The sequence below is a fragment of the Sorex fumeus genome, unplaced genomic scaffold (assembly GCF_029834395.1).
Source record: "Sorex fumeus unplaced genomic scaffold, SorFum_2.1 ptg000037l, whole genome shotgun sequence".
Classification (NCBI taxonomy): Eukaryota; Metazoa; Chordata; class Mammalia; order Eulipotyphla; family Soricidae; genus Sorex; species Sorex fumeus.
The window spans coordinates 15,305,350-15,327,480 of NW_026606094.1; the positions used below are offsets into that span (position 1 = coordinate 15,305,350).

A 22,131-nucleotide genomic window follows, 5' to 3' on the forward strand; every position below is an offset into this window, starting at 1 on the left:
ACATTATTCCTTCCAAGTGGGAACTAGGTAACTGCTCCCTTTCACCCTTACAAAATTGAAATTTTCAAAGCCTAAAAATATTGAGTCACTTTTGACAACTTAATGGAATTAACCTTCAAATTCGCATGTTAGCATTAAGATTGAAATCAATTGAAAAATTATTTGCTAAGAGGCTGGAGAGAGAGTAGAACCTTAAATATGTAAGCCCTGTTCGTGTGACCTAGGTTTGATCCCGGGCACTGCATTCTTGTCCTGTAATGTCTCAATGGCTGTTAATCCTTTTTCTTTGGAAGTCTATGCCCTCCTTTTACATTACTTTTTTGCCCATTATGTTTGATGATATTGCTGGTTTCTGCTTTTCCTTCTTAAAAAACTTGCTACCCCCAAGGACTGAAACATCAGTGTTTGCAAACAGAACAACACCCAGGTTCCTTAGCACACTTTGATCTCCCAGTCACTCACTTTCAGACCTTTCTTATGTGAAGAGTAGCATAAAACGAACCCTGATGAATATCCCATTCCTCTTTATTTATTTATTTATTTATTTATTTTTGCTTTTTTTGTGTCACACCCAGCATTGATTAGGGGTTACTCCTGCTCTGCACTCAGGAATTACTTCTGGCAGTGCTTGGGTGACCACATGGGATGCCGAGGATTGAACCCTGATCGGCCGTGTGCAAGGCATACACCTTACCTGCTGTGCTATCACTCTAGCCCTTCTTGTTTTTGTTTTCATGAGATTCTCTTTTCATAGGTCTCTGACCTCTCTGTGTTTATCCATCACTGAATATATATATATTTCCAAACAATTGCTTTTGGACTCTCAAGAACATATTTCCAGGCTTTACCTATGTTATGGACTCAATCGTGTCTCTACAAAACTAATATTGAAGGCCCTATCCTGGGAGGTAATTAAGTTTAAATGAGCTCCTGAAATTGAAATTACTATGATCAGATTAATGGCCTTATAAGTAGAGGAGAAGCTAGGAGATCTGCCCTCTCTTCTTTCGCAAGGAGAGAGTATTTACCTGTTGGAAATATAAATTGGTTCAGTCTCTGAAAATCACTTGATATATTTTTCAAAATATTAAAACCTGATCTACCATACGTTCACTCACAAATATCTATCAGTAAATCCACTCATAGCTGTCTATCAGAAGAACACAGAAACATTAATTTGAAAAGCTATGCACACCAATGTTCCTGGTACAAAAAAAAAAGATATGGAAACAACTCAAGTGTTCAATGACAAAAGTCAAGATAAAGATATAGAATTTACATAGAATGAAATATTCCTCAGCGATAAAAAATAATGAAATCTTGCATTTTGCAACAGCAAGGGTGGAACTGGAAGGGGGCATGCTAAGTGAAATAAGAAGGAGAAAGACATCTACTGGCTGATATAGAGAAGCAAGGGAACATATACAGACAAATTAAAAAGTTATATGTTATAGCACAGCATAACTCAGATTATCACAGAAGAGGTTAGATGACTGGTGGAAGGATACTGGTACTTTTGTGATGGATGTGGTGCAACATATATTTAAAAGAGGTGTGAGATTATATCCTTCTAACATACAATCATATAATCATGTAAACCAAAGCTGCCTTACAAAAAAAGTCATTGGCAAGCCAAGACAAGAGCCCTTAGAAGAACTCAGCCTGGCACCCTGATATCAGAATTCCAGGCCCTAATTTGTAAGAAAATAAGTATCTGTTGTTTAAGTCACTCTGAGTATGATATTTTGTTCTAGTAACCTTAATTAAGAGAACCAAAGAAGTTGGGCGAGGTGCAGATTTCCATTTCCACTGGCTTGATAGAACTCTCTGCATGCACATCCAACTTTCAAGTCAAACTCAGCATATTCCAGGCTCAGTTTTGTATTTTTTCTTCCTAAACTAGTTCCTGCTCCTTGCATCACATAGTTGCTGTTGCATTGTCACTGAACTCTGCTGCACTTTGACATAAATCAATTCCCTGTTATTCACTGCTGGTTCTACCTCTGGGATAGCCTTTCCTTTCATCTATTTTCTATTTTTGCAGCTTTTATGTGGCTTCAAGTTCTACATCTCTACTTCATCTTTCTGCATCTACTTCTCTCAAAACATCTTAAAGGATGAAAAAAGACTGTAGTTTAATCTGATTATACTTAGTGTTTCCACATGGGCAGAGAATAAACTCCAGACTTCGTAGTGTTCTTCCCAAGGAGCTCTATGATCTTGTATAAACATAGTTTACTCAATTTATTCTCAAAAATTCCCTCTGGACCATCTGCTTTGGCCAATTTACCCACCACTTACCATGTCTTTAGAATCTTATTTTCTCTTATTTTATTTAGCCACTTAAGTGGCCTTGAGGCCCTTCCTGGGGATTCTCGCGCAGTGAGGCTGGCTGCATGTGAGGCAAGCACCTTAACCCCTGTACTATCTTTCTGGCTTTCTACAGAATTATTAAAGATGCTTTCACCTTTCTCTCCATCTCCTCCCCACCCAGGGTTGGTATTTCACTGCCATTCTACCCTCCCATCACTTGTCATCATTCATTTGCTCGAGTGGGCACCACTAATATCTCCATTCATATGCTAGTGTAGCCCAATGGTGTCTGCTCACTCCAGGAACACAAAGAGCCTCAAACCGTTTGTTCAGGGTTTTGACGAAGAAGTCTGACCATCTCGTAGGGTGGGAAGCCATGCGTTCTTTTGACATCCCGTGGAATCCAGTTGGTAACAGCTCTAGTCCAGTGGTTATCTCTTAACTCGCATTACGTGTCCGGCCCATCTGATTTTTGATACCTTAACAAATGAGGCAGCGTCCCTGATCTTCCATCGTCGACAGAGGTTGGAACTCTGGATTCCTTCTCTCACTTGAGTGAAGCATGATACTCCAAGCATAAGATTCTCATAAGTGTACCCTCCCATAAGTCTCATTTTAAGCACTACCTCCTTTACCATGGGGAGGGCAGAGTAATAGCACTGACTGCACAGGGTTGCCCAGCCGAGTCCCAACACCGAGGTACATGCCTTTTGAGGCTTTTTCTATAAGAGGAGGATGGCCTTAGAAGATAGAGGCAAGGGTGGTGCTAGTGAGGTACAATGACCTCACTGCCAGAGAGGTCTCAGTTATAGCTTTCTGCTGGCTAAGATGGAATGCTTGCCTTCTTTGACCACAGGAAGCCCAGCTAAGCCCACTGTGTGTTGTGTAACAGTCGGGGAGGGACATACCTTCTTTTTCCCATGGGACCAAGGTTCTTGGAGGATAGAGCTGCTGTCTGATTGTCCTAAGGTTTCAGCATGTTATCCTCTGGGACCAATGCTATGTAAAAACTGAACTTATGAAAATATAAATACCTGAAGGATAAGTAAGCCCATTTTCATTTATGAAGGAAATAAAAATTAGTGGTGCTGAGGATTCCCTTAAAATAATAAGTTAGCTGTGATTTAAAAAAAAAGTAGCCATAAAATTACTAAAAAATGTTGGATATAAAAGTAAAAGAGCTGGTGGAGGCTAACTGATACATTACCACATCTGACTTGGTGGTAAACTTCTGAGTTTGTAGACTTTCTAAAGCCATCCACTTCACTGGCAGTTTCGCTCCTGTTTTGTTGTGGACACTATAGTATTCCTTATCATATATATCTCTGGCAAGACCAAAATCAGCAACCTTGACAGTGAAATTTTCATCCAACCTATAAAAAAGGACAAAAATTATTATTTTTTGTTTGTTTTGTTTTATATATATTTTAAAAGATTTCTTTATTGAATCACTGAGATAGACCTTTACAAAGCTGTTTATATTAGGTTTCAGTCATATAGTATTCCAACACCCACTCCTCTACCAGTGTACATTTCCCAGCACCAGTGTCCCCAGTTTTCCTCCCATCACCTCCCAACCCAGTCTGCCTCAGTGGCAGACACTTTTCTTCACCTTTCTCTCTCTCTCTCTCTCTCTCTCTCTCTCTCTCTCTCTCTCTCTCTCTCACACACACACACACACACAAAGACAAAAATTATTTAAGTGACCAAAAGAGAATGTTCATAGCAATGCTGAACATCTATGGAATAGAACAAAACAACTGGAGGGTTTGAAATCCATAACTTCTAAAGGGAGAGTGTCAGTTGGCTTATACTAACACTAAACTACAAGAAATCTTTTAAGAAACACTTGACACTTAACATTACAAAACCTACAGGCAGAAGAAAAAGGTCACGAATGCTGTATCATAAGTAAATCTTATTTGGGTCAGTCATATTACAGAGGATAAGGCACTTGTCTTGCATGTGGCCAACTCTGGTTTGATCCCAGCAGGGCATATAATTCCCCACGCATCACCAGGGCACAGAACTGGAGTTAGCCTTGAGTACTGCTGGGTATAGTCCCCGAACAAACAAACAAACAAATAAAATACAACTATAATAATTAAGATTTTTTTTGCTCTAATATTAGTCTGCAGAAGCAGTAAAAATGGCTCCCCTTCAAGTTATCCTTGGTTGCTAAACAGAATGCGAAAAGATGACCCAAAGCAAATTCGAATTTCACTTGTAACTTACTAGCAATATTGCTTCACGGAGGTGACATGATAGAACCCTGTTATTTTACTTTTTTCATTCTCAGGACCAGGTTCCTTACTTCATAAAACTCATAAATTCCAGCCCCCAGGTAACAGGGAAATAGAATACATAGTAAAGCATCTAAGAACAACAGCAAGGGCAACAGAAATCAATTTCCGCTATCTGGGGCTATGTGTCCTTCTATTTAAGCTGGCTTTTGTGTCGTTACATTGACCACAACCAAGGTAGGAAATTAATAGCACAGCTTTTTCATTCACACATACCATAAGTCATGAATCAGTGCTATGCGAGAGAAAGCACTGAATCAATTACAAACTGTTGACTGTTGTATTATACAGCCCCAGCAGCCAGACACAAATAAAGGTCTTTGTATATTCATTCCCAAATACCATTTTTGGTAAGGCTTTTGCTGGCTGACTTCAAATCCTTTCTTGAGGAGTTACAATGTATTGGTTTCTGGGTTACCAGCCGGTTCCTCCTTTTCATTGTAAAACGCTGAAGATCAAATTCTCCCTCCCTAACTCTAATGCAGTGTGAAACCACAACATTGGGGGCTACTGGTGGGAAGGAGAAGCCAAAGTAAAAGCATGCAACAGCTGTTTAAGAACACTCCTGCAAAATCTCTTTTAAATTCTCCTTTTAATAAAGCCTGAAAGGCCCGCCCACAGGCCCAGTGCTTACACATGGATTTAAAAGTGTAACGGAAATAAAGGACTTTTGCATAAGAGGACAAAACATCCTCACTAGCCTTGAATACTAGAAAACAGATTCCTCTTGTCACATCATTTGGGCTGAGGGCACAGAGATTCTTATACTTACATACAGTTTCTTGCAGCCAAATCTCTGTGCACAAACTTTTTGCTTGCGAGATATTTCATGCCTTTGGCTACTTGAAGACCAAAGCCAATAAGATCTTTTACAGTTGGACTCTGCAATCAAAGAGAGCAATGGAAAAAGCACAAACTGAGCAGGCTCTGTTTTGTAATTTCAGGATTCTGAAATGTTTATAAGGGCGATCTTATTTCAAAAAAATATCATGTGTCGTACTGATAACAGCCGCAACTTATTAAGTACTTATGCAAAACGTCAGGCTCTGTGTGTGTGTGTGTGTGTGTGTGTGTGTGTGTGTGTAGAGTGAGAGAGAGAGATAGAGAGGAAAAAAGGAGAGAGAGAAAGAGAGATACGTAAATTTGACTAAGCCTTATACATTTTGTAATGCAGTTGGTATGGGTTCCACTTTTTAGAAGGGGAAAATATAGACATTTCAAGATGTAAGTTTTATTCAGGTATAGTGAGGCCCTGAAGTGGGAAGCAATGATTGAAAATATGGCTTGTTGCAATTCCCAAGAGAAGGTGCATGCCATGCTGTGCCATTCAAGAATACCTAGGGAAGTTGGTAGGTTTGGTGAGGAGGTAAAGAGAACAAGGGGAAAAAGGTTTGTTTGTGGTTTCTGCAGGAAGATAGTGGTGAACAGGCTAAGTAAGTAAGAACTGGGAGTTTCAATATTTTCATGGGGTAGGGGCTAGTCTGAGTTTTCTAGCGTTTATCCTGGGTAGGGCTAGAGCGATAGCACAGCGGTAGGGCGTTTGCCTTGCACACAGCCAACATGGCCGACCTGAGTTCAATTCCTCTGCCCCTCTTGGAGAGCCCGGCAAGCTACTGAGAGTATCTCGCCCACACGGCAGAGCCTGGCAAGCCAACCGTGATGTATTCGATATGCCAAACACAATAACAACAAAATCTTCAATGGAGACATTACTGGGCCCGCTCGAGCAAATCGATGAACAACGGGAGGGCCTTTACTTTTACTTTACTTTATCCTGGGATGATTAGGGCAGGTGGATAGTGACCCAGAGCTTGAGAAACCCATGGAGGTGGCTGGGGTATAAGTTTGGGTAGTTTGTTTTGCATATAAAATGCGTACTTTAAGGTAAGCAATTAGAGTCAGTATACCCTAGACATAAAAGGATCAGAAATATATACTTAGAAAGATTTCATACAAGACTCTCAGATAATGAGTGGCGAAGCTATTATTTGAACTTATGTCTATTTGGCTCTACATTCTACCCAAAAAGCGAAATCAATTACATCAAAAAACACTTTTACTGGGAATAGAAATACCAGCCCACAACTCCAGGGCAGGAAAGAATCACTCTCTCCGAAAACCCCTCTAGAAACCCACTGACTCCCTACTAGGATAGAGGCCTTGGAGGTTCAAGTGAATTAAATCAGCCTCTGTCTCTGTGAATAGTGTCTCTTTACATGCACCCTGACTAAAAGAGTTTAAAAGGTTCCCAACAGGCAGGCACATGTTACCAATAAGCATTTGGGTAACATAAGCATACTTACATGAGTCTCATTTCTAATGAAATTTCGAAGATCTCCATGTTTCATATATGGTAGGACCACCAGTGGAGACCCCTCACTTCGCAGGCAGATTCCCAACAGTGAGAGAACATTGGCATGGCTAAAGTCTTTCATAATGATGCCCTCCGTCAGAAACTGAGACACTTCTTCTATGTCAGTGATTCCTGAGAAATCCAGCAGTGGAGACATTAATCTTATGACATTAACATCATTATCAGGGATGTTAACTGAATACTGTGCCATACTGGGGTGGGGAGAGCAATGGAATTAATACCACGGGGACCCGAGAGATAGTACAGGGTAAAGGTTCTTGCCTTGAAAGCAGTTAGGTTCCCAGTACTGTATGTACCCAAGCATTCCATGAGTGCCAATCAATCCAAGTGCCCAAACAAACTATATAGGACTATAAGTTGTTTTGGGGAGTGTGGCCCCCATTCCCTCTGAAGGCAAAACAAAATAAAACAAAAACCAAAGCCCTAAAAAATCCCCCATACTCTCCAAGCCACCATATGATATGTTGAATGGATCACAGCAATCCAACGTGCTTGTTTATGATGCATCTGAATAGGGATGTAAGTCAGAGGTTGAGTAACTGTCTCACATGTGTGAGGTCCTGGGTTCAATTCCAGCAAAGCATAATAAAAAGTAAGTTGCAATGCCTCTAAGGGAATGATGTCATCACCTGTGCTGTGCCTTCATGTCACCGCCTACACTTGTTTCTGTCAGTAGGACAATCCCTTTGTCTCATGCAGACAATGGAGAGGGAAGACAGCCAATGCAGCACTGTAGCGACTGCTGAGCAAGGGGCCAGCACACTTTTCTGTCCCAGAACCGATGGGAAATATGTTTTGGTTCAATGTGGTTCATATTGTCTCTGTTGAAAACACCCTCCTCTGCTATTGTAGTGCAAAATCAACCACAAACACAGGAGTTGGTTTTTTTTTCAAAAAATTTATTTGATTTATTCTGAAAACAGACTGGATGTTAAAGTCTTCCAATCCTTGGTCTAGGATTGATCATAGACTATCTAAAGAGGCGGACAGGGATTTTGAGGGTGTAACACTTATTATTAGTCAGTACTAAAGAGAAGTTAGCAACCTGTAATATATTAATCTACCTGTGGCAATGTCAGTGATAATACTTTTAAAGAAAAGCAATGAATTCTGAGACCTGGAAGTCCTTCTGGACTGGATACAGGTCTGTGCACAGCAGGGACAGAAAATGATTTCTTGGTGTTAGGATTTTTCTGAGTTCACTTGGCAAAGGTGTTCTTTAGGAGGCAAATTTACTGACATTCACACTTAATCCATCCTAGCTTATAGTTAGCTTTCAAAAGCTGACTCTTTAATTACTCTATGATTACACTACCAACAAAACCAACCATAGAGAACATTGAAAACGAAAAGCTGAAGTAGTACAGGAAAACTTTTCAGTTGCACATTTCAAGGATATTTACTTCAGTGTAAATTGGAAATGTAGCTGGTTAACATCTTTTAGATTGTTGCATATTATAAGCATTTTCAGTGGGGTTAGAAAAAGGCAAGGTTGCTGACTGGACATGTGAGAACTGTCAACAAAGGTGGGGTCAGGAAAACTCTAGAATGAGAAGATCATTGTGTAGTGCAAGAGAGTAATTTATGACATAATTGTGGCTTTGGGTCATTTATAGACTTAATTTATGCTTAGAAGCATTCTCTATTCCTTCGAGTGTAAATCCCATAAAAACAGATTTATGCAATAACTGCTAAAATTATAATAAAGCCTCTAGCATTAGGAGGGGGTTTCACTTGTTTAGGAAGTTTACTTATGTGTCAGAGCTTAAAACTGTGGTTAAATGACGTCTTACCACATTTATGATTTTTCAATTTTCTGCCAGCATATTGCTCTCCTGTTAATTTTAATTTCACTTTTTATCTTTTTAATGGAAGTTGTGGTTAAAAAACAATTATAGTAATGCCTCTGGGTAAAATGAGTCATTACGACTGTATGTGCCAACATGCTTCCAATAGTTTCCATAAATGTCACTTTCAAAAACAAATACTACAAGCCAAACATAGTTAAACGATCCTACTTATCCAGGAACCTAATTTCTCTTACACTTTTACTAAGCAGATAGTTACTGAGGGATAATTTCTTTTTTCTTTTAACTCTTTTATTAAGGCACCATGATTTACAAAGTTATTCAGAGTTGAGTTTTAGACCTGCAGCATTGCAGCACCGATCCCACTACCAGTGTCAACTTCCTTCCACGAGTGTTTCCAGGTTCCCTCCCATATTCACCTCCTACTCCACCCCAAAGTTAGCCCTCTTGACAGGCATCTCAATTCATTTGTTAAAGTTTGGGTCCCTTGATTTCAGTGTTGTTGACTCTGGGTCGGCCATTTGACTCTATCATTTTGTACCTTTTGTACCTTAATCCTCTGACTTGGCTTTGCTTTGCTTCTCAACTGTGTCTCAATACCCCCTCTACCCCCCAAACACACACACACACACACACACACACACACACACACACACACACACTTTCTTTCCTACTCCTCCCTGTACTCTGGGGCCAAGGTTTATCTAGGCCTCCCTTCCTTGAAACATTGCATTTCCATATCCGGCTATTCTAAATACCACATATAAATGATATCATCCTGTGTTCATCCTTCTTCTTCTAGCTTACTTCATTTAACTGAGGGATAATTTCTTGAGAGAATGCTGCAATAAAATTTAGTATCAAACCAATTTTCAGAAATAGATACATAATTCAAACACCACCTAATTTTTTTTTCCACAAGGGAAGGTGTCAACAAACATTATTTTTGAAGGGAGGGTGTGGTGCTGGGGATTCATGGCCTCACACATGATTAGCACACACTCTACTTTTGAACTACATTCCTGACCTATATCAATTTTTAATTCAATATTTTATTATGAACTACTGTAGTCCACTGTTTAATAAAATGTAACTTACTATTCAAGGACTTCACAGCACAATGAATTTTCTTGTCATCATTGTCCAGCAAGGTTCCATGATACACACACCCAAAGTGTCCTGTTTGAAAGAGGATTCTTGATTAGTGCTGTTAATCATGCTTTTTATCAGACAAAAATTTGTAAGTCTTTCATGATTTTTTGCTTCCTCTTTCTTCTATATACTACAAAAGCACATTGTTTTTGGACCTTTAGTTAATAACTAAAGAGTATTATTTTGGAAGATTGTGTATATGTAGCACATTTTATCCAATGACATAAGCAATATTTTTATGTGGGACAACAATTAGAGGCCAGAAAGACAGTATAGTTCTTGCTTTGCATGCAGCACCGCAAAGGTCTCCCAAATCTGACCACGAGTGATCTCTGAGTGCAGACACAGGGGAAAACCCTGGGTATCACTGCATGTGGCCAAAAAATACAATAAAACAGCAGCTGTTTCAGTGATAGAACTATTAACAAGGGCCAAAATATTCAACGTTAGCAGGATCACTTAAACATGCCTATACAAGAAATGAATTATTTTAAAGGATCAAATAATATCTTATAAATACAAAAATAGTTTTACCCACATGAAAAAAATGCATTAAAATTGGCTCCATATATTCCAGTAAATTAAACTGAAATGAAAATGAGACTATTAGAAATAAGATGAGCATTATAGAAAAAGGATTTCCCCCATTAGTCATCAGTTAAGATATAATCCAGGTTGGCAGAAACTAGAAGGCAGTTGCCCAAATGAAGTGAATTCACTGTGAGTCATTTCATCCCTTCCTTCTGGCTTTAGCCACATTATTTCCCCAATGGTAGCTCTTTATTCAGTGGCAGTAATTTTCCCCAGAGGTGCCAAATATCTGATAGCTGCTGTGTAAGTCATTCATTAATGAATTCATCCATGCAGTTAGGGCTTTCTGAGTGCCTAGTCTACAAGTCCACCCTCTTGCAGTGCAAAGATGAGTAAAATAAAACCTATGCTTTTGAAGACTCTCATTCTATAGGAAAAAACAAATTAGTGAGAGTTAATATTTCTAGAATGCTACTGCTTATGACTTCAAAGGAGAAATAATTGCCATTTTATCACTACCAATTTAAAAAAAAGTCCCTCTCATTTTACAATGTGTGGAATTAGAACACAATTAGTGAGGCCTGATACTCTAAAACTGGTGCAATCACTGGAATTTACATGCCCGTAATAGAACTCTATGTTCCTCTCACGTGAAATGTGTTGGTTGATAGTTATGCTGCTGTTGGAGAAGGGGAGCAACCTCAGGATGAAAAGCTATAATGTGTGATGGAAGACTGCACTTGCTGCCACAGGAAAATAGGCAGGACTTTGTTCTTCTAAGGAAGCTCATTCCAACAGCATCATCTACATTCATTTGTCTCTGCTCCCTCTTCCAGGTCACGCGGACAGAAAGAGACCAGAGGCCATTCAGTATTAAAAGTAAAATCATTTTAAGGAAAAAAAAATAGGTGAGAAAAATAGAGTTCATTTCCTGGTTACTACTGATTTCTTTTTCCTGCTAAATGTTTCCTCAAATAGTATGAATGCTAGATGTTATTACTGTTTGGGCTGGCTTGCTACAAATATTCATCCCTCTTTATAGAAAGAAATTGGAGTGCATCAGAGAAGATGATATGTGTTACTTCGGATGAGGGGAATGCTATAAATTTTCTTTCTTCCGATGCTGTCCAGTGATGTACAAGCAGTTATAAATGAGGAATTCACTGGGTTAGTTGCCATTCTTCGATCAAAGTAGGGAGGTATGAGTAGTAAAATATTGGAACTTAAAAAGATTTTCAGGAGGAGGTAAATGGCACCCTTCAAAATGCTATAGTTGTCATTTGGGGAAAAGGTGAGGAAGAGTTCTGATTTATTTTTCACGTGTTTGGCGTATTATCAAACTGACTCCATGCACAAGGGCTAATTCTGTGGATATGAGTTCCAGGGCCGTTTTTCTGCAGAACAGAAATTCAGTGCACTTGTTATCACTGCTCTGTCAGTTACTTTCCCCATTGTCTAAAATCCTAATCTACAAAGGCAGAAGATAAAATGCTTACTGGAAAATCGTATTTAACAAAAAAATAGAGTGGAAATACTTACCTCTTCCTATGACTTCATTGAAATGCACAATCAAGCTGCTTGGCCCAATTACTACGTGCTGCACTGCCTGGACCAGATCTGGATTTAGAGCACTGAGGTCAATGTGGACACTGTTTTGCAGCAATGGACTGGATATATCAGAATCCCCACTAGTTAGGATGGGGGATAGGTCTGACAGAGGATATTGAACTTGTCTGCAAGATCCGTTCTGAGATGAGTTAGGAAACTGGTCTGTAAGACAAAGCAAAACTATCAGAAAACAATTGTGAAAACTTTCCTGGGGGGTTGAAACTGGGATAGTTAATTGAAATTAAACTTGTATTTTAAAATTAAGAAAATAGTTGTATCATCATTGAACAAGGATGGGAAGAGCCTTTATAAGGGTATATGTTTAAATAAATGACAATAAATTGAAAAAAGATACTGGCTTATAATATATAACAAGTGTTTAAAAATTGTTACTATATTTTCTTTTAAATTGATTCAGTATTAAATTTTAAAGGTTGTTTATTCTTGAAATTTCCTTTAGGAGGCATTGGTCCTTTTAGATATAGCAAAAAGTTCACGCATGAGGTTTATTTTTCATTATATATTAAGAATAGGAAGTAGCAAAAGTAGTCATACAATTGTCTTGTCTCAAAAAATCCAACTTAAAAGAAGAAAAGCAAACGAGCTGCTTGAGAGTTAGTATCTATCAATGGCATTTACAAATACTGTTTAAAATTTATGTGAATTATACATATCAGTACATATCAATCATTCACGTGTGATTATAATTTATAAATGTAATTAAAAATACATGAGATTAGTTTTGTAGGGGCTGGAGCGATAGCACAGTTGAGTAGGGCATTTGCCTTGCATGTGGCCAACACGGCCCACCTGAGTTCGATTATTCCGCCCCTCTCGGAGAGCAGGGCAAGCTACGAAGAGTATCTCGCCCGCGGCAAAGCCTGGCAAGCTACCCGTGACGTATTCAGTATGCCAAGCACAGTAACAACAAGTCTCAAAATGGAGACGTTACTGGGCTCACTCGAGAAAATCGATGAACAACGGGAGGACAGTGTTTGTTTTGTTTGTGTTTAGTTTTGTAGAATTGAAAGCTTTTTAAATTCTCCACCATGGGCAGGTTCAACATAGGAAAGAAGATAAAACTTAAGCTTCTTAGTACTGATGACTGAGGTTTGATGAGTAAACGAGGGCTGAAAGTACAGTAAGCATTAAAAATTACTTGTGAATTTTAATAATCTCAGGCTAGAGATACTACATGTTAACATAAAGGTAATATAAAATAGTAAGTGGATAGAAATTTCCAACCTATGAACGATATTTGATTTGTCCAGGTTGTTAAGGGTATGCATTTTTATTTTTTTAGGGGTATGTATTTTTAAAGGTAACTGGAATCATGTGGGCAAAGATAATATTTATAAGGTATATCTGCATAAAGCTAAAACAAACTTCTTAAAAAATAAGAGGTAGTATGCATTGAAAAAGTTAAAATCTTAAGGGCCTTGCAGCTCTTGTTTTGATGAGCAAATTCTAAGTTTTCCAGTATCCTTAACTATCTGTGACTCATTTTATTTGTTCAATGGTAAATATTCAACCAGGAAAATGCTTGCACTTGACTCATGTCCTGTAACTTCTAAAGATAATAGAGCAGATACAATACAGATGTAATCCAACCTTTTTTTAGGCCCAGTGTTTTGTAAAGCAGATGATGTTAACTCCTCCTTTTTAATAACGTAATTGAAGATTTTAATGGATAAGACTCAAAAGTACTGTACACTTAAGATCTGGGCTGTTGTGGGTAAAAGGCTATGTACTAATAGTTTATTGACAGTCTTTTAAAGGCATATTTAAGGTATAATTAAATATTTGAGGATCAACAGGTTAGAAAAGGAAGCCTTCCCAACTTATACTTACATGAATAATAAATATTTAAATGATAGGGGTTGTAATTTAAGCCTTCCCTCGTCAGTCAAGAAAGCACCATCACAATTGCTTAGCATTGTCCTGAGATGATAAACAAGTTAATTTTGCTCAAATGGCTTTAAAGTAAACCTTTTAATGAGAAGACAGATTAAAGACTAAAAAATTTAATGCAACACATAAACTCATTTACAAAATGAGTCATGTAATTCTGTGCAAATTTCATTCTTTAAAAAAAAAATTCTATCACTGTATGAAGGCAAAACCAAAAACAAACAACAATGCCACAACCCTCTGAGGTATCTGTACAGGTTTTTCTCAGAACAACAAACTAAAATATACCTTCTGGAAAAGTAGCTCTGTAGTCTACAGATTCATTTGAAACCATTTCTGTAGTTGGGCTTACACTTCGGGCACTTACAAGCCTATCCAAATGAGGAGTGTGTACTCTTGCATCATAGCGAACTAATTCACTGCCCAGATCTTAAAACAGAGAGAGAAAGAGCTTGTTAAAAATGTGATTCTGAGGGTCCCAGGAAACCCTGACCCAGAGACTTGGGTGACAGGCTTCATGGATTGCATATGAGCAAACATGAATCTATGACACATTTCAACTATAATGATTACATTAAGGTCACGACTTAAAAACAAACAGCAATAAAACCATGTACCTTTAATTTGCTTTCTCTTTTTCCACCACAGGAAAAGGCCAAGTAGTAGCAAGAGCATTACTGATATTAAAACAATACCAACAATCATTCCCGTGAGATTCTGATCTGGTTGAACTACAACTTTTCCAAGAATAGTTGAAGAAACTGCTTGCTTCCACTAGCAGCAAAACAGAAAAGCCAGAAGTTAGTTCTGATAAATAAATAATACATCAACGCTGAATCACAATCTCTCTGGGCTCAGAACACTAACTGGCCATCTCTATTGGGAAGCAGTATAATTGCCTTTGGAGTAATATTAAACTACTTAATTTGGCTTCAGTGTTTAAATAATTAGGGGTTATTGATCCCTGAGCTACTTATGTGCCACTTAGTTGTTAGTACTTGCAATTAGGTATTAGGGATTTTTTTAAAAAGTGTATGACTAGTTTGATTTTTTGTTTCCTTTTTTTGGGGGGGCCACAACCCAGCAGTGCTCAGGGCTTACTGCTGTGTCTGAGCTCAGAAATCCACTCTTAGTGGGGCTTGGGGACCATTTGGGGTGCCAGAGATTGAACCCTGCTGCGCATGTAAAATAAATGTCTACCCACTGTAGTACTGCTCCGCCCCTCTGAAGTCTATGATCTTGAGGAACAAAATATGAAAAGGGAAGGAGATACGTAAATGATTTATGCTATAATAAAATATATAAAAGAAAAATAAATAAATGAAAGAAAAAGTCGGACATTAATTCTGTCTTTAGGATGGGGAGAATTTCTCTTCTTTTTTGCTTTCTGGGTCACACCCAGCAATGCACAGGGTTTACTTCTTGCTCTGCACTCAGGAATTAACTCTCGTGGTACTCAGGGGACCATATTGGATGATGGGAATCGAACACGGGTCGGCCATGTGCAAGGCAAACGCCTTACCTGCTGTGCTATTGCTCCAGCCCTGTGGGATTATTATTGATGTGAGGTGATAAAATCTCATAAAGTAGTTTCAGTTTTGATACATAAAAGAAATCATTGAAGAGGCTTATGACCCTGCAATGATTCTTAGGGTACATATTCTTTCTGAATTTTAAACTCTAGGAATTGAATGCTTTTAAATACTGAATCTTTGAAATAGCTTATTCCTGGTTAAGCAAAAGTGGTATTATACGTATATTTTATATACTTATGTGATATTCTATTACATATAAACAGTTAAAAATATTCTATTCATGTGGAAAACTGGATATAAAAAGGAATGAAGTTCTGACAGATGTTACTTACAGCACTGAACCTTGTAAACATGCAAAGTGATAAAACCAGTCACAAAAGAATAAATACTATTCTACTTACACGAAATATCTAGAGTAGGCAAACCCATAAAGAGAGAAAGCAGATTAGCAGTTACCACAGTCTGGGGAAGAAGAGGAAGTGTAAAGTGACTGCTCGGAATTAGAGCTTCTGTTCAGGGTGATAAAGAAGTTTTGGAATTCGAAGAACAGTGAAGTTTGCACAACACTGTGAATGTAATTAAATGCCCCTAAACTGTAAACTAAAAATGGTTAAAATGGCAACTTTTCTGTTACATATTGCCAAAATAAAAATAATTACAAGTGTATTATGGAAAAAACTATTGAGCTGTAACCTTAAGCTGACCAAATTGTATGGTATTATGTAAGTTAGATTTCAAACAAGCTGTTCTAAAAAGAACCAAAGAATTACTCTCCCTGATTCTAGATGATCTGATTTAGCTGTCTACATGAAGAAGTTTCTATGAAATAGAATCTTATTTTATCTCATCCACAGCCCATATAGTCTTTGACTTATGGGGTCCAGGCACTTGAGATTATAGTGGAGAGCATGGTATTTTAGTTCTGGCTTCCTGGTGTGGAGAGCCGTAGAGCAAGGGACACTCTTGGATGGATCCATACCTTTATGAGAATTACAAGAAAGAATTTGTTATGAAAAAGATTCAGTCTGATTAAAAAGAATGTTTAAGACCTGCTCTTAAAGTATCAGAAGGACACAGTACTACAAAAAACCTCACTTCTTCTAAGATAATAACCAGGAACTGAGGCTGAATTAATGAGCTAAAGCAATATATAAATAAGCTACAATAATTTTCTTTATGCCTGAAAGGAACATAATTGCACTGGCATCTTTATTTACATCATGAGAGGAATATAGGAATCTCACCTCTATATTTAACTCGCTGTTCAATTTCAGCAGGTCATTGGGGACCGTACATAAAACAGTTTCAGAATATGAGTGAATATTCTCACAGCTCTTATTTCCAACTTTTAGCACTTCACCTTTAACTGCTTCAGGGTCAATATCATTCCCCTAGAAGGAAAAGAAAAAGAGGTCATTAACACTTCACAGTTTTGCAGGAACGCTACACATTGTGAAGGAATATAAACATATTGTAGCAGCCATATTGCTATAGTGTTTGCCAAGGCACATGGCTGTATTGGAATTTCAGTGGTTGGAAGAACATGACCCTTTCAAGAAATTCATTAGTCATGAATCATACAATATAGGTTTTCCCATTGAACTGGATTTTAGAAAAAAGGAAAGAAAGTCATGGTTCACATTCTTACTTCAAATGACATCTTAGCAATATGCCCTTTTTGAATGGCTTCAGTGGGGTACTGATGATTAGTAAAGGAGAAATAATTTAGAGATTTGGTTGTTAATATCTAAAGCAATTATACTGAAACTTGGCTTGACTTACACCTCTGGGTATGCCCAAAAAATCCAAAGAGAAAAATTAAAAAAAATTATCATACTTAGCAACCTGAAGTTACCATTCAACATTAAAAAACATCATTAACATCACTGCAATTTCTTCTATCAAGACTTAAATGGGTATTTATTAAAGAAGTCACACTTTTTGAGAAGAGCTACATAAAAACATAATTTTTCTTACAAATGAAGAGCAATAACTATAGTTACTGCTACTTTAGATAAACTTCAATACTGGGAAAATTGCTTTCACATAAATTGTCTTTGGATATCAATAGATTGACAGCTCAGGTGTTATTCAGGGAGATGGAAGAGAATATTTCTCCACAACATGAATCTGGAGTTTAAGGAAAAACTGTATATAGGCAAATCCTATCCTTAGGATATTTCTAGAGGCAGTAAGTGTTCACCATTGAATTAGGTTAGTCACACAGGGCAATTCAACATAGAAGCACATAAATCTAATAGGTCACTTTGGGGCTTCAAATGACAACTTGTTGGTTAGGTCTGAGGAGGGCAAAGGCACTCACATATTGGAGAGAATTCAAAGAATGACAAAGGAGATAGATTAAAGAGCTGGAGAGTTTGATTTATGAGGGAATGACTAAAATGTGTCTTGCTTGCTGGATAATAATGAAGCTGGGGGAAGGGTGAAATATTGCATTTTCAATTCCAATTCTAATTTTCAGACCCAGAAACACCTATGATGCTAGATAAAGTCTTCTCTAAAACAAAGCCAGTTCTACAACTTTAGCCCTTTTCAATGTGTCTGCTTATTTGTGGACACATGCTAAGTGGTGACTTACATAACAAATTCCTATCCTATACCTATTTGTGTGCAACTGTTAAATGTTTAAACTATAAGATAGCAGAAGAGTATCCCTGAAATATAATTGAGGATCCTGAGTCAGGAAAACACAAATAGGGGTAAGCTAATGTTATCACTTGAAATAAACACGGCTTTATGGGGCTAGTTGAGAAACATGCATGGTTAGCGCTCTTGCTTTCAAGTATTTAATACTTAACATGAACCATTGTTAAATAGAAAAATGTATTACATAATTGGCTCAGTTCTTCAGTCATTACATTGGTTTTAAATGATTTTAAAATAAGATGATGTAGAAAATTTCTGTTTTTTAATCTTCTACACACAGAGAACGGTTCAGTGTCCTAATAATCTTCGTATGGTTTTATTCTGTAAAGACGCCCTCCTGGAGGGGGCAGGTCTTTACTGTCATTCCAGCTTTTCACACTGATAATGAGGGTTCAAGAAGGATCTAGGTCATTAAGCAAATCAAGTTTCATTTGCTGCAAATTCAACTCACCCTCTACTGTGTGTTAGACACAATTCTGATACTGGGAATATAAAGATGAACAAGAGTTTCTTCTCTCTGTAATCTTACACTCAATGCCTCTCTAAAGTGAAGCTAATGACCATCAATATTTTTTATCTTTTCTTCGTCAACTCTGGTCGGGTATGATGCTTCCTTTCTGTCTAGGATTCAGATTCAGACCTGTGGACTTAAGTCTGAGCTGCTTACAGGCCATATGGGAGTGGAAGTGGACAGAATGTGAAACATAGACTTAGATTTGGAAGGACCCTGAAAATTTTCATACAGCCTGGTGTCCCTACAAGGGACTCTGAAAAAGTCAGCTAAGGCTATAAAGTAGCAGGATGCAGACAGGCAAGAGTCCAAAACCAGGGGCTCCTGGCAGGAGAAAATCAGCCTTGTTAGTGATGGGGTAAGGGGGACAACTGACATTTTATACATAAGATTGGAAACCTTTGGTTTGGAAACCAGGCCAAAGAATCTTAGGAGACTTCCTAAGTTCCACTGGATGGTAAAAAGCATTTTAGGAAAAAGTTTCCAGGCTAACTATAGTCTTTCTATCTCCTCCCTAAGTAATGCTCATAGAACTGGGGATCACAGTCAGGGATACTTGGCCGACCTGACCAGGCAATTAAATGCTAGGGCTAAGTAGAGCTTGGACTTCAGAAAACTTTCTATCACTAAGTCTCATCAATATGCTTAAGAAAGCCTCCAGGGGAATAGCATGCAGTTGTCGATCCAGCATTAAATATTGTACAATGAAACATGGTCATGCATCAACAAGTCATAAAGTAATTATGGAAAATATGAGCCTTCCTTAGACAGAATTTAATTTTAGATATTTGTGCTTAAATAATTGCACAAATGTCAATGTACTATATGACATAAAGTGTTTTTTTATTATGAAAGGTGTTTTGGTATACATTAAATGAGTTATTTTTAAAATGACTGCAATTATGAGACCACCAAAGCTGAAATCAAGAAACTTGAGCCCACTCTCTACTATTTACAAGAAAAAACATCTATTCTTTCCATCCCTCCATTTACTTGTCTATAAATGAATAAACTAGGATAATCATCATGAATCTCCTCACATCAAAGATCCATAGGAATCTCAGATGAAATATGTTCAAGTGTTAGCTAGCGTTTCACACAAACATGAGCTGCTGTTGAAAGAGGAATAAGCTGCCATATGTCTTCTCAAAGAGAGATCTCCTTCTGATGACCCACAACTGGTCCAGGGTGACTTGAAGCCTTGGTCATAAACCATCTCCCACATTCATGGGGTTTTCTGTTTCATTTTGAGGAACAACTGAGCTTTGGTCTCTTACTACATACTCCTCTTCTAAACTTGGCTGACCTTTTTGGTCATGGTGTAGTAGTCATTGGGCCAACTGCTGACTGAGGCAATTCTTAAAGCTAGGGCTGGAAATGATCATAATATCTTTTTAGCCAAGGAATTCTTGCATGCATGGCTGCTTGAGGAGCATGAACTCTTCTTGGCAAGAAGAGCAAATCTCCCTCTAAACACATGACTCTCTCCATAGGGCTTTCACTGATGGAATACAAATATACTTCACACTCATGTTTTGAATGGTAATGGAACAAGCACAACATGAAATAAAATGGTATCCTTTCTTTGGATTACAAAACATCCTTTGCTTGTTCAAAGAAGGCTTTCTCCACTCTTATCTCTCTCTTTCCCCTCTCTCCCTGCTCTTCTGTCTCTGTGTATGTGTGTCTCTCTCTTTCCCTTACTCAGGTGCAGGGAATTAAACCCACAGTGGCCTCCACGATGCAATATCCTGGCCTACCTTTTCTTTTCTTGCCTTTACTACAAAGGCAGAGTTTTTTAATGCGATAGGCCTCAGAAACTGCTATCAAACATGTATCTTCTTAGATTTCCTCTTATCACTGTCACTGTATCACTGTCATCCTATTGTTCACTGATTTATTCGAGTGGGCGTCAGTAATGTCTCTATTCCTCCCAGCTCTGATATTTTGCCAGTCTCTTCTTACTCATCTTTTCCCAATGACTGGAGGCTCCTTCAGAGTCAGGGGAATGAGACCTGTTGCCATTACTGTTTTTGGCATATCAAATATGTCACAGGGAGCTTGCCAGGCTCTGACTGTGTGGGTGGGATACTCTCTGTAGCTTGCCAGGCTCTCCAAGAGGCATATGTTTATATATTTCTCTCTATGACTTGTTGCCTACTATCTCAACCCCATCAAATATGGTGTGGTAATTGTGGAAAATGGGTAAGAAGTGTCTTATGATGTGTCTGGAAAGCGGCCTTGAGTGTGGCGGCGGTTGGATAGTGGAGGTCGGTTGCTGAAGCTGGGTCCCTAGGGGCGGGGAAGGCTCTCACCCACCCCCTTCTGGGGTGCACCAAGTAAAAACAGCCTGGTGTGGAGTCTGGTGGCATCTAATATGTTTAAGATTTCCTCTTACACATAATGAAAATAGTAGGATTGAATTATGATTCAAAGTAGCCCCTAAACTTCCCTCTTCCTCCTCTATTGTCATACTATGATATGGCAGGTGCTACATACTTTGTTAGAGGTTATAGTCTTTCAGTAAAAAGGCCATAAAGGAAAGTATTTGGGGTTTGTTTCTAGAGACCAAGTAGGTCATGTTTGAAACAGTACTGAACATTTGAGGAACATGCCAATTCATATTTTTCTTAGTCCAACAATTTTGTAGGACATTAAGTAATGGGCATTTAATTTATTTAAAAAATGAAAGCATTTTTTATCCTTTATATATGACTGTGCTTGAAAGGGTAAATAAAAATCATTTTTTTCTAATCCTTCCTGGCAGACACAGGAATAGAAAAATGAGGTTTATCTGGACTTAAAAATATTTGCAAACAAACCTTTGTTTTCATCAAGAAAAACCAAATGGTATCTTTCAAATGGTAAACACAGTAATTGTTAAAAGCAAAAGGCCACACTAGATTAGTTTTATTGAATGAGGAAAAGAAGTGATAAAAACTCTTTCTCCCTTTCTAAAACTAATTAAAGAAGCACATGAAAGAACACTGCAGCGGTAAACACACTGCTCATTGAAGCAAGCTTCCATTTAATTTCATGCTGGGCTTGCTTAATTATTGTACAAAACACAATTGCGAGGTTAGTAAATTGTATGAGTGTGAACGAGAGCATTTGGTAGGAGATAAAATCTTGTGGAAAAGGCAAAAAAAATCAGTAGCATTTACTTCGATGGAGACAATTTAACAGGCGCTTACATTTCAACATGTGCTATGCTATTGGTGGTGTTCATATCTGCAGTCAGGCTATTTTTCAGGGAAAAAGTTCTGTCTGTTGAAAACAACACAAAGAAGGATGATTTACTGTTTTCAGAGACTGTGGCTTTAGGTAGTTGAAGTTCCAATCATTTTACCTGTCTTATTAGTTACTGAAATAAATGTGATTAAATCGACACGAGAGCACTGTAGTTTAGTTTCTGTGC

At 38.0% G+C, this 22,131-nt stretch overlaps 1 protein-coding gene across 1 annotated transcript in view; it reads right to left on the bottom strand.

Annotated features, from left to right (window-relative positions):
* Positions 1-22,131, bottom strand: part of MET (MET proto-oncogene, receptor tyrosine kinase) — a 129,889-nt gene that overhangs the window by 6,238 nt on the left and 101,520 nt on the right. The window contains exons 12-19 of the mRNA XM_056118305.1: positions 16,780-16,926; positions 14,618-14,774; positions 14,289-14,429; positions 12,021-12,251; positions 9,897-9,977; positions 6,920-7,101; positions 5,389-5,498; positions 3,521-3,686 (exon numbers count right to left, since the gene is read on the bottom strand). Of these exons, the coding sequence (XP_055974280.1) occupies positions 3,521-3,686; positions 5,389-5,498; positions 6,920-7,101; positions 9,897-9,977; positions 12,021-12,251; positions 14,289-14,429; positions 14,618-14,774; positions 16,780-16,926 (1,215 nt within the window). The remainder of the gene's footprint in view (positions 1-3,520; positions 3,687-5,388; positions 5,499-6,919; positions 7,102-9,896; positions 9,978-12,020; positions 12,252-14,288; positions 14,430-14,617; positions 14,775-16,779; positions 16,927-22,131) is intronic.